The sequence below is a fragment of the Macaca mulatta genome, chromosome 16, assembly GCF_049350105.2.
Source record: "Macaca mulatta isolate MMU2019108-1 chromosome 16, T2T-MMU8v2.0, whole genome shotgun sequence".
Taxonomy (NCBI): domain Eukaryota; kingdom Metazoa; phylum Chordata; class Mammalia; order Primates; family Cercopithecidae; genus Macaca; species Macaca mulatta.
In genome coordinates this window covers 49767804-49780487 of record NC_133421.1, presented here as the reverse complement: position 1 = coordinate 49780487, position 12684 = coordinate 49767804, and the positions used below count along the sequence as shown (strand labels likewise).

Below are 12684 nucleotides of genomic sequence, written 5' to 3'. Positions count from 1 at the left end.
TTAGATTCTCATGTCCTTTATTATAGTTAAGAGAGAAAAATGCTTTGAAAATTGGTTTCTGCCTGTGTTGTATGTCAGTACATATAATAAGCATAATGGACATATTCTTCTCAGAATTATTAAATATAAGTGATTTTCTAAGACAAAAATACTGTTTAGAAATTATCTTTTATGTCTTTACATACTTTGTAACTCATCCTCAGTTATATAGAAAAATTGTGTCAGAAAAGAGGACATTCAAAAGAAAGAAAAGCACAAATATGGCTATATGTGCATTCCCATGCAGAAGAAAATTTGTAGCATATGATTGTTTACATTAAAAAGTTTCTTTGAGAAAAGTAAATGCATGGAGGCTTAAAACTATGAGGAAAAAACCCAAATCTTAATGTTTCAACTAGTATCAAAAATCATATTTGATGTTTATAACAGGATATTAGAGTCACACTCTTGATTTGATCTTTTCGCTGAGTCAGTGTAATGGCACCATGTATTTGTTTCATTTTCTAACCCTGCTGGTCCTGAGTTGCCTATATTCTCTCTAAATTATGCTTGCAAGCCAGTAAGCTCTTTTCTGTATTCATCTCTTTTAGTACTTTATCTAGTATAGCTCTTCAAAACCAATTTACATTTTGACTTGATCTGTTCTTTAAGTTCGTTAGGTACATTTTCTGCCTTGCAGATTATTTCTGGCAATGATTCCACAAAGTGTTTCTCCATTATATAGCATAGGTCATCATTTCCCAGTCTCTCATAAGTAGCTTCCTCATCATTTCTCTAGTGTCCTAGATTACTCCCCACCTACCATCTAGTCCCAGAGCAGAAGCCACATGTTTCAGGTTTTTGTTTTGGCAGCACCTCACTTTTGGTACTAATTTCTGTATTGGTTATTTTACTGTAATGAAACCATCCCCAAAACTTAGTGGCTTAAAAATAGCAGTTATGTATTCTCATTCGTGTAACTGGAGGTCAACTTGAGGTGGTGGAGGTGGGGAGTGGTTAGCCAGTTGATGCCATACTTTATGCTTTAAACTACAGATTAGGTAGAGATCTATTCCGTATTATTTCTCATTCTCCTTTGGCCAGTGGGCCAGTCTGGTCATATTCTTTTATTTATTTATTTATTTATTTATTTTGAGATAGGGTCTTGCTCTGTTGTCCAGGCCAGAGAGCAGTGGTGCAATTATAGCTCACTGCAGCTTCATACTCCTGGGCTCAAGCAATTCTCCTGCCTCAGCCTCTTGAGTGTCTGGGACTATAGATGTGTGCCACCATGGCTTGCTGTTTTTTAAATTTTTTGTAGAGACAGGCTCTTGTTATGTTGCCAAGCTGGCCTTGAACTCTGTACCTCAAGTGATCCTCTCAACTCTGCCTCTCCAGTAGCTGGGATTACAGTTTTGAGCTACCACACCTGGCTTTCAGTTTTTCCCTTTAAATAAGCAATAGCAATGGTTCGTTCCTGAGTGGATAGTTCTCAAAGTTATTATTAACAGTCTCTTATCTTGATTTTGTGGTTATTTTAGATATATACCCTTTTTACTAAAGCAAATGTCTTTAGTCTTCATAATTCTTCAACCAATAATTATTCCAATAAGATTAACTATTTTTTTAAAGATGGAGTCTCACTCTGTCTCCCAGGCTGGAGTGCAGTGGCGTGATCTCGGCTCACTGCAACCTCCGCCTCCCGAGTTCAGGCAGTTCTCCTGCCTCAGCCTTCCGAGTAGCTGGAACTATAGGCGCATGCCACCACACCCAGCTAATTTTTGTATTTTTCAGTAGAGATGGGGTTTCACCATACGGCACGGAGTAGTGTCGAACTCCTGACCTCGTGATCTGCCTGCCTCGGCGTCCCAAAGTGCTGGGATTACAGGAATGAGCCACTGCGCCTGGCCAAGATTAACATTTTAATCAGAGTTAGAAACAAGCTTATTTTTTTTTTCTTCTATTATAAACTGTTGGTTAAATGCAATGTGGTATCTTGGATTGGATCCTGGAACACAGAAAGTACATAAGTAGAAAATCCAAATAAAGACTGGAGTTTGGTTAATAGTAGTGTATCATTGTTAATTGCTTGTTTGACAAATGTAGCATGATTATCTAAGATGTTCATTAACATTAGGGGAAATTGGGTGAAGGGTATATGGGAACTCCCTATGCTGTCTTTGCAACTTTTCTGTAAATTTAAAATTATTTCTTTTTTTTTTTTTTTTTTAAGACGGAGTCTCGCTCTGTCACCCAGGCTGGAGTGCAGTGGCCGGATCTCAGCTCAATGCAAGCTCCGCCTCCTGGGTTCACGCCATTCTCCTGCCTCAGCCTCGCGAGTAGCTGGGACTACAGGCGCCCGCCACCTCAACCGGCTAGTTTTTTGTATTTTTTTAGTAGAGACGGGGTTTCACCGTGTTAGCCAGGATGGTCTTGATCTCCTGACCTCGTGATCCGCCCGTCTCGGCCTCCCAAAGTGCTGAGATTACAGGCTTGAGCCACCGCGCCCGGCCTTAAAATTATTTCTTAATAAAACTTTATTAAATAAAAATTTACTGACGTGAGGAAATGTATAGTAATGACTGATTAATATATAGAATTTATAATTTATAAAAATTAAACTTTAATATAATTCAAGCAGAACAGAATGGTATTATAAATTAAAAAACCTTAAGGATTCCTGCTCATGTATCCAAGTCCCTTCCCCAGAAGTAACCAGGTTGGTTTTTTTTTTTTTTTAAACTTTGTTTTACTTCTGGTGGTTACTGTCATAATTCCAGAGATTTTTATACTGTCTCTGGGCCTTGATTTATCAACTTTCAACAATGTCACTGCTCTTTCTTTCTTTCTCTCTTTCTTTTTCTTTCTTTCTTTTTCTTTCCTTCCTTCCTTCCTTTCCTTCTTTCTTTCTTTCTTCCTTTTCTTTCCTTTTTCCTTTCCTTTTTCCTTTTCCTTTTCCCCTTCCCTCTTCCCTCTTCCCTCTTCCCTCTTTCCTTTCCTTCCCTTCCCTTCCCTACCCTTCCCTTCCCTTCCCTTTCCTTCCCTTCCCTTCCCTTTCCTTCCCTTTCCTTCCCTTTTTCCTTCCCTTTCCTTCCCTTTTTCCTTCCCTTCCCATCCCTTTCCGTCCCGTCCCGTCCCTTTCCGTCCCGTCCCGTCCCTTTCCGTCCCGTCCCGTCCCGTCCCGTCCCGTCCCACAGAGTCTTGCTCTGTTGCCCAGGCTGGGAATGCAGTGGCACAATCTTGGCTCACTTCAGTTTCTGCCTCCTGGGTTCAAGCAATTCTCTTGCCTCAGCCTCCTGAGTAGCTGGGACTACAGGTGCCTGCCACCACGCCTGGCTAATTTTTGTGTATTTAGTAGAGGCAGGGTTTCGCCATGTTGGCCAGGCTGGTTTCAAACTCCTGACCTCAAGTTATTCTCCCGCCTCAGCCTCCCAAAGTGCTGGGATTACAGGAATGAGCCACCATTCCCAGCCATTGTCACTGCTTTCTTAACAAGAACAGTAAGTTTTTTTGTTGTTGTTGGTTTTTTTTTTTTAAGTTAAGTTTTTCTGTCAGTTATATTAATTTTTGTTTTATTTTTATTTACTTATTTATTTTATTTTTTTTGAGACAGAGTCTTACTCTGTCGCCCATGCTGGAATGCAGTGGTGCGATCTTAGCTCACTGCAGCCTCCACATCCTGGATTCAAGTGCCTCAGCCTCCCAAGTAGCTGGGATTACAGGCACCTGCCACCGCGCTTGGCTAATTTTTTGTATTTTTAGGGAGATGGAGGTTTCACCATTTTGGCCTTCCTGGTCTCGAACTCTTGGCCTCAAGTGATCCACCCACCTTCCAAGTGCTGGAATTATAGATGTGAGCCACTGTGCCCATCCTAAAAAAATTGTATTTCTATTAAAAGCATTTTTTAGACTAGTCACATGCAGTAGTGGAAAGGGGAAAGAGTAGAACAAGTTCTGTCTGCACTAACTGAACAGTCAATTGAGGTAACTCACTACCTTCAGACTAGCCTCTGTCAGTTACATTTGTAACTTGAATAACATGCTTAAATTTGTATTTCTTGTTCTATCAAGTTTAGACATTTTGTATCGACTCCATATGTATAAGATATAGAAATTCTTAGCTCTGTATTGCTTTTCACCTCTTTTCGACCATCTATTTTCCCACTTCTGTTAACTCTAGCATTACTTTTACTATAATTTTAATTCACTATGTTCTGCTTAACCAGAAGAAATTCAAGAGGGCTTATACATATATAAAACAGATTTTGAGTTGATTAATCATCATAGTTTAAAAAACTGGTTTTTAAAGATGAATTATTAAGATAAATGTGTGGAGAAGGAAGAAGAAGAGTTTTTCTTCTTAGTGTACAATCTTATCCTCTTATGGGCAATTTGACCCTTCTAAATTTTATCTTGGTGTCCTTGGGAACTTTTATTTTCCAACCTGTATACTCAGCCATACCTGAATTTCGTTAAGGTGTACTATTTTGCATATATTCTTGGTTCTAGGATGCTTTCAACTGTAAGACCCATTGTTGCTTTAAAGTAATGTTATTGGTTGGGAGGGGATTGCATTAAATGATTATTAGCCCCATTGAAAATTAATAAAGTGAGAAACATATTTGTATTTAGTTTCTTATATAGAGGGGAAAATAGGCAAAAATAAAAATTGAGTCACCATTAATTCTTTTGTCCGCCTTTATTTTCTTTATCCAAAGAAAACTTTTTTTCTTAAAGAAAAAAAAAAAAAAGAGCTGGGTACAGTGGCCCATGCCTGTAGTCTCAGCTGCTTTGGAGGCTGAGGTTAGAGGATCCCTTGAGCCCAGGAGTTACGAGCCAGCCTGGGCAATGCAGTGAGACCCTCTCTCTTTCTCTAAAAAAGAAAAAGAAAAAAATTGACCCTACTATTTTGGTAGCCTATCCCTTTCCAATAAACCTACTCTTCTACTTTAACTTATTGTTGTGGCTATATAATAATTCTATGTGTGAATGTACCTAACTCATTTAACTGGTTCCTCTATTTGCAGCCTTTTCTACTATAAACAGTGTTGTAAAGAACTTTTCTTATAGCTAAGTCTTTGCTCATATCCATGATTTTTTTCCTTCTGATGAAGTAGAATTTCTGGGCAAAATAGAGTATGAATTTTTGCATACTTCCTAATAAAGAAAAACAAGTTAACATTTTTGGCCACTAGCCATCACTAAGATATAACTTTTTCTTGTTTTTTAGTGAACACTTGTCCTGCTCCTTCACCTTTTTCTTGCATGGAGACAGCAATGTTTGTACCAGTGTGGAAATTAACCAACATCAACCTGTATACCTTCTCAGTGAAGAGCATATCACCCTTGCTCAACAGTCTAATAGCCCATTTCAAGGTAGATTATTATATTAGGTATTTGATCTTTTATTGAAAGATCCTTATTGAACTTCATAATTTTACATTTGGGGATTGATGGAATTCCCCCGATCTTTAGCCTAATGATGATTTTGATGTCATTTACTTTCTTCTCCCCCATTAGAGTGTTGCTACATTTTTAAATACAGGTATTACCAATAATTCTTGACCGTGAATGGTGAAGTAGTTTAAAGTGTTCTTTTAGATAGCATATTGGATTTATATGTGTTAACGTTTTCAAGGTTATCTTGTGCGTCAGGTCATATAAGCCATGTTTTGTTTGTTGTTTGTTTTTGTTTTTCGACATGGAGTTTCGCTCTGTTGCCCAGGCTGGAGTGCAGTGGCATGATCTCGGTTCACTGCAACCTCCACTTCCCGGTTTCAAGCAATTCTGCCTCAGCCTCCTGCGTAGCTGGGATTGCAGGCGTGAGCCACCACGCTTGGCTAATGTTTGTATTTCTTAAGTAGAACTCGGTTTCATTGTGTTGGCCAGGCTGGTCTTGAACGCCTGACCTCAAGTGATCCACCTGCCTCGGCCTCCCAAAGTGCTGGGATTATAGGTGTGAGCCACCTTGCCTGGCCAAAGCCATGTGTAACATAGCTACAAACGGACTTTTGATACTATTTATACTATGAAAACAGTTGAATTCTAGAAGAAATATTTTATAAGCTTGCTGAATTGCTTTTAAGGCTTGGCAGTGTGTTCTTGTTTTAACTTTAAACCTAATATTTGCTTTTTAAAGTTTACATGGCAGTACATTATAAATATTTAGATTTATATATCTATATTGTTTTTCCTCAGATAGCTTTTTCTTAGAATGCTTTTTCTCAGTGGGAGTCAAAGTAAATTGAAGGATACACAAATATTCCCAGCTTCTGTTAAAATTCTTAAGTGTTTGGGCAGACAATTTTTTTTCTTTTTTCTTTTTTTTTTTGAGATGAAGTCTCCCTCTGTTGCCCAGGCTAGAGTGCAGTGGTGCCATCTTGGCTCACTGCAGCCTCTGCCTCCCCAGTTCAAGCAATTCTCCTGCCTCAGCCTCCTGAGTAGCTGGGATTGCAAGCATGTGCCACCACACCCAGCTAATTTTTTTGTATTTCATTAGAGACAGGGTTTCACCACGTTGACCAGGCTGGTCTTGAACTCCTGACCTCAGGTGATCCGCCCGCCTCAGCCTCCCAAAATGCTGGGATTACAGGCGTGAACCACTGCGCCCAGCCTGGGCAGACAAATTTTTAACAGTTTATGTAATAAACTCAGTGTTGTACTTTATCTTCACAATAACGAAGTATAATAAATTGATTTTTCTCTGGAATGGTTATTATTGGTTTCCTTTTCTTTTTTATAACTGCACGATCACTTGCCACATTGTTCACTGTGTTCTTATTTGGTAAAACAGTCTTTAGTTACTTATTTGATGTCTGCTTTGGGTTTCTAGTTATCTTATGCCCATTTGGACTAAATGGCACTCTCACAGGACAGGCATTCAAGATGTCTGATTCAGCTACAAAAAAATTAATTGGTGAATGGAAACAGTTCTATCCTATCTCATGTTGCTTGAAGGAGATGTCTGAAGAAAAGCAGGAAGATATGGATTGGGAAGATGATTCTTTAGCTGCAGTAGAAGTTCTTGTTGGTATGTATGCTGAGTATTATTCCTAAGGGGAAAACGCATGATTGTATGTATTAGTTATATTTTGCTCAATAACAAGTCTAATAACTCAGTGGCTTTCAACACCAAAGATTTATTTCTTATTTCTTGCCCACATTACTTAAGGGCTGCATCTTAGCTGTGGCTTGGCTCCATGTATCTGCTCATTCTGTAACCTAGGTTAAATGAGTATCCCAGTAGCTAGGACATACTGTTCTTACGAGAACAGAAGAATAATAGGGACTGAACCAAACCATGTAAGTGTACTCAAAGCTTCTGCTGGGATATGGTATATGTTGCATCTGCTCACATTGCATTAGACAAAACTAGTTAAATGGCCAAGCCAAAGTCATTTGGGCAGGGAAATAGATTCTGTCTAGAGAGAAGCATGCTTAGAATGGGACATTTAATTGTGAATTAATTAATATTTGAAGGCTGAAAAGTTGACAGCCTGTGTTATGTGATGTTTTAATGTTTCGTAAAACTATCAGTTCCAATAACTTAAGAGACAGAAAATGTAACTAAAGAATTTGTGACTTTGCATGCTCTGCCTGCCAAAAGGGTCAGATTGGTTTTTTTTATTATTTTTTTATTTTTTGAGACGGAGTCTCACTCTGTTGCCCAGGTTGGAGTGCAATAGCGCGGTCTTGGCTCACTGAAACCTCCTCCGCCTCCCAGGTTCAAGTGCTTCTCCTGCCTCAGCCTTGCTAGTAGCTGGGATTACAGGTGCACGCCACCATGCCCAGCTAATTTTTGTAATTTTAGTAGAGATGGAGTTTTGCCATGTTGGCCAGGCTGGTCTCAAGTTCCTGACCTCAAGGGATCCACCTACCTTGGCCTCCCAGAGTGCTGGGATTACTGGCATGAGTCACTGCGCCCAGCGCAAAAGGGTCAGATTTTTTCAGATTGGCTATATTCTCTATGTCTTCTCATTCAGGGACCCAGGTTAACAAAGTACTGGTATCCAGAACATGTTAATCTCATAGTAGAAGACAGAAGTGAGAGAAGCTGCCTGACCCTACAAGCACATTTAAAGCTCTGTTAGGATGTGGCTTATATCACATGCTTACATTCCAGAGAAAGTCACATAGCTTGACAATGGAGTGAAGACATATACTCTACCTCGGAGAGGCATGAGAGGAGGCATGGAGAAAATATAATCTAGCAGATAATTGGAATTAGAATCTACCGTATTGTATTTAAGGGAATCTAATGGTAATGTTACACATGGAGATCACCTCATTTCGTCTTTTATTTATTTTTTTTTTTTGAGATGGAATCTCGCTTTGTCGCTGCCCAGGCTGGAGTGCAATGGTGCGATCTCTGCTCACTGCAACCTCTACCTCCTGGGCTCAAGCAGTTCTCCTGCCTCACCCTCCCTAGTAGCTGGGATTACAGGTGCCCGCCACCATGCCCAGCTAAATTTTGTATTTTTAGTAGAGATGGGGTTTAGCCATGTTGGCCAGACCTCAAATGACCCACCCACCTCAGCCTTCCAGAGTGACAGGATTACAGGTGTGAGCCACGGCTCCTGGCCTTTTTTTTTTTTTCAATAAAAAGATTACCAGTGTTCACTTTTAATAAACACATTACCAGAGCAGTTGTGACAAAAACGGAAACAAAACACACACATTTTTTAGGCTTTTAAAATAGAGGCATATAGAAAAGTAAATAGAAAATGGTTTGTAATTCTAGTGTCCAGATTACCTTTGTTAAACTTAAAAAATAAAATTGAAAAAGTAATACACATTAAGTTGGTCAGAGATGCAAACAAAGATTTAAAAAATGCATTTCTAGAAATCTAAAAAATTAAAAGGAAAGCTGCCTTTTTCCAGATCTCTCTCAGCAAAGGTAACCACCACTGGCAGCTTATTGTGGTTTATTATGGTTTCTTCTAAAAAAGAAAAGAAAAACTTATGCCAAAGAAGCTTATATTTATAAAAATGTATTTTTATTTGTACAGATGTGATACCTACTTTTCCATTATAGTACTTTTGAGTGTGACTGATTCACTAGTCACAAAGGTAATTGGTTTTCTTGTCCCATTTTTTTTCCTTTCAGCTGGTGTCCGAATGATCTACCCAGCATGCTTTGTTCTAGTCCCTCAGTCAGACATTCCTACTCCTAGCCCTGTGGGATCTACTCACTGTTCATCTTCTTGCTTGGGTGTCCACCAAGTGCCTGCTTCCACAAGAGATCCTGCTATGTCTTCAGTTACGCTTACACCACCTACATCTCCTGAGGAAGTCCAAACAGGTATAGTAGTAATTTGTCTCATCAGCTCTGGTAATGTGTTACTTTGTGTATAGTAAGTACTTAAGAAATAATTTATTTTGAAATAGTTTCAAACTTCTTGAGAAGTTACAAGCATAGTACAAGTAATTTCCTTAGCCAGATTTCCAAACTGTTGTTATTTACTCCTTTACCCTCTCTGTATATATGTACATTCATTATCATTGGTCTTTTTCTGAACCATTTGAGAACAGGCTACAGATGTGATGTCCCATCACTCCTGTGTACTCAGTGTATTTCCCAAAATTAAGGACACTCTCCTATACAACTGTTATTCAGTCCTCTTAGTCAGAAAATCAGTGTTGATACACTGCCATCCAGTTTGCATTCCCTGTTTTAGATATTTTGCTTTCTGTATTTAAAAGTAGCGTGCTTTTATTTTTAAAGATTTGTGTGTTTATAATTAAAATTTACTCCAACAGAGCAGCCCATTGCTGTGTTCTAATTCTTAGCACCTACGTCCTACAAAAATAAACCCAAGCTTTTATAGTAACTGTCAATACAGAATTAAGCATTTTAGCTATTAAAAACGGTTTAGTTACCAAGGTGCTTATTTTCAGCAAAATGCCCTGTCACTCAGAAGGACATATGCATATGCTAAAGTTCTGACCCATCGATTGAGGCAACAGGTTTATATCCCTGCCCTCCCTCCATCTACCTTTAAAACAAAACACAGAAGAACTTTTTACAATGGAGGATAAACATACAGAAACACAGAAGAGCTTTTTACAATGGAGGGGAAATATGCTTATGCTCAGCTGACCTTACAAAAAAGACTGTCTGATTTCCAACTAAATGAGAACACCAAAGTGTTTGGCTAGAGTCCAGCAGTCATTGACTGACCCAGGTCAGAGGCTGGCAGGGACAGAAGGGCCAGAGTGCTGCCGCTGTAGGGGCTCATTCTGGGCTCCATACCCCACCTTGATGTGGAAGTCAGGCTCTGTGCAGCAGCTCCATGGCTGGTGTCCAGGGACCCTTCACACTACTCCTGAGTCCTTCCAGTCTACCCACCTCTGGCCAGCCCCCAACCTTGATGATGTCACTGGGCATCAGGGTAGTCTGGTTTGCTTATACAGCATGATCCATGGACACCTCCTTCCTCGCCCTCAGCCCACCTCCCTCCACACACCACCCTGTGCTGGCCCTGCCTGGCTCCTGAGAACCCCGCTCTTGGCACTGAGAGTGCTAGGTTACAGAGATGTACTTGACTGCCACATTTGCCTAATGAGATCTGGTTCCAAAAAGTAGCGTGCTTTTTGTCTCAAAATACAAATAATTTTACCAGATAGCTGGAGCAGCTTGTATCACAAATTAATAAAAAACCCAAATAATGTTACTTTAAACCTACCTTTATTCTCCTACAGCCTGTTTTTTTGTTTTGTTTTCAGTTGATCCTCAGTCTGCCCAGAAGTGGGTCAAATTTTCTTCAGTATCTGATGGCTTCAACTCCGATAGTACTAGCCACCATGGTGGGAAAATACCCAGAAAATTAGCAAATCATGTGGTGGATAGAGTTTGGCAAGAATGCAATATGAACAGAGCACAGAACAAGTGTGTATTTTCATTTATAAGTTCAAAAATTGCATGTTGATAATTACTTATAATTAGAAGATATCTAAAGTATAAACCGTCATTTATTTGATTTTTCTTTAACTCATAACGTTGATCTTTAAAATTAATTTTAATGGTACATTGAGGTTTAATGGAAAATTTTATGAATTCTAAAGAATTTTGTAACTTTAAATCTTAGGAGGAAGTATTCTGCTTCATCAGGTGGTCTGTGCGAAGAAGTGACAGCTGCTAAAGTGGCATCCTGGGACTTTGTTGAAGCCACACAAAGAACAAATTGCAGTTGTTTGAGGTAGATTATTTCCTGATCAATTGATGCCTATGTGTGATAGTTTCTTATGCCACTGAATGCTTATGCCCACTTTATTTGAGATAGCTTACATGAACATGATATTAGGATTTTTTTCAAAAGAAAATTCAAGAAAAAGATTTCAGGAATTTGAGGCTGATTATAGAAATACATGTAGATATAATCCTTCAGTTCATTCACTGTTACCAGAGGCGGACTCTGAAAGTTTTGTTTCCTAGTGGCTAAATAAAATACTATTTTATATGGGGCTATGGTATATATAGCATCTATAAGATATAAAAGGCATATAAGTCTCGTGAGAAAAGCATTCCTTCCTCAATGGCACTGCCTGAGAAATTTCTCCCAAAAGTTCTTTTTTAAAAAATAAAGAGACAGGGTCTTGGTTTGTTGCCCAGGCTGGAGTAATCATGGCTCTCTGCAGCCTCAAACTCCTGGCCTCAGGCGATCCTCCTGCCCCAGCCTCCCAAATAGATAGGATTACAGGCTTGTGCCACCACATCTGGCTAATTAAAAGAAAAAAAAAATTTGTGGAGAGGGGATCTTGGTATATTGTCCAGACTGGTTTTGAACTCCTAGCCTCAAAACAGTCCTCCCCTTGGTTTTCCAAAGTGCTAGGATTACAGGTGTGAGCCACCATACCTGGCCTACAGTCTTTTTTTTTTTTTTTTTGAGATGGAGTCTTGCTCTTTCTCCTGGGCTGGAGTGCAGTGACGCGATCTCAGCTCACTGCAAGCTCCACCTCCCAGGTTCACGCCATTCTCCTGCCTCAGCCACCATAAAGTAGGAGTAGTTGGGACTACAGGCACACGCCACCATGCCCAGCTAATTTTTTTTAATTATTATTCTTAATGTATTTTTAGTAGAGACAGGGTTTCACTGTGTCAGCCAGGATGGTCTGGATCTCCTGACCTCATGATACAATCTTTTTTTAATAGCAAATACAGCGTTGGGTTTTGAAGAGTACATTCTTTTCTTTTTTTTTTTAAGCTTTTATTTTTGGTTCAGGGTTACGTGTGCAGGTTTGTGAAATAGGTAAACTCATGTCACAGGGATTTGCTGTGTAGATTTTTTTGTCACTCAGATACTAAGCCTAGTACCCAGTAGTTACTTTTTCTGCTCCTGTCCCTCCTCCCAGCCTCTACCCTGAAGTAGACCCCAGTGTCTGTTGGACCCTTCTTGCTGTCCATGAGTTATCATCATTTAGCTACCACTTATAGGTGAGAACAGGCAGTAGTTGGCTTTCTGTTCCTGTGCTAAGGATGATGACCTCCAGCTTCATCCATGTTCCTGCAGATGACATGATCTCGTTCTTTTTTATGGCTGTACAGTATTCCATGGTGTGTACGTACCACATTTTCTTTATCCAGTCTGTCATTGATGGGCACTTATGTTGATTCTGCGTCTTTGCTGTTGTGAATAGTGCTGCAGTGAACATTTGTGTATATGTGTCTTTGTGGTAGAATGAGTTATATTCCCTGGTTATATAACC

The 12684-nt window shown here is 39.5% G+C and overlaps 1 protein-coding gene across 1 annotated transcript in view; it reads left to right on the top strand.

Annotated features, from left to right (window-relative positions):
- MED13 (mediator complex subunit 13) overlaps positions 1–12684 on the top strand; it is a 125795-nt gene that overhangs the window by 27025 nt on the left and 86086 nt on the right. Inside the window, exons 4-8 of the mRNA XM_015120024.3 lie at positions 5210–5355; positions 6812–7009; positions 9086–9280; positions 10705–10867; positions 11067–11177. Of these exons, the coding sequence (XP_014975510.1) occupies positions 5210–5355; positions 6812–7009; positions 9086–9280; positions 10705–10867; positions 11067–11177 (813 nt within the window). The remainder of the gene's footprint in view (positions 1–5209; positions 5356–6811; positions 7010–9085; positions 9281–10704; positions 10868–11066; positions 11178–12684) is intronic.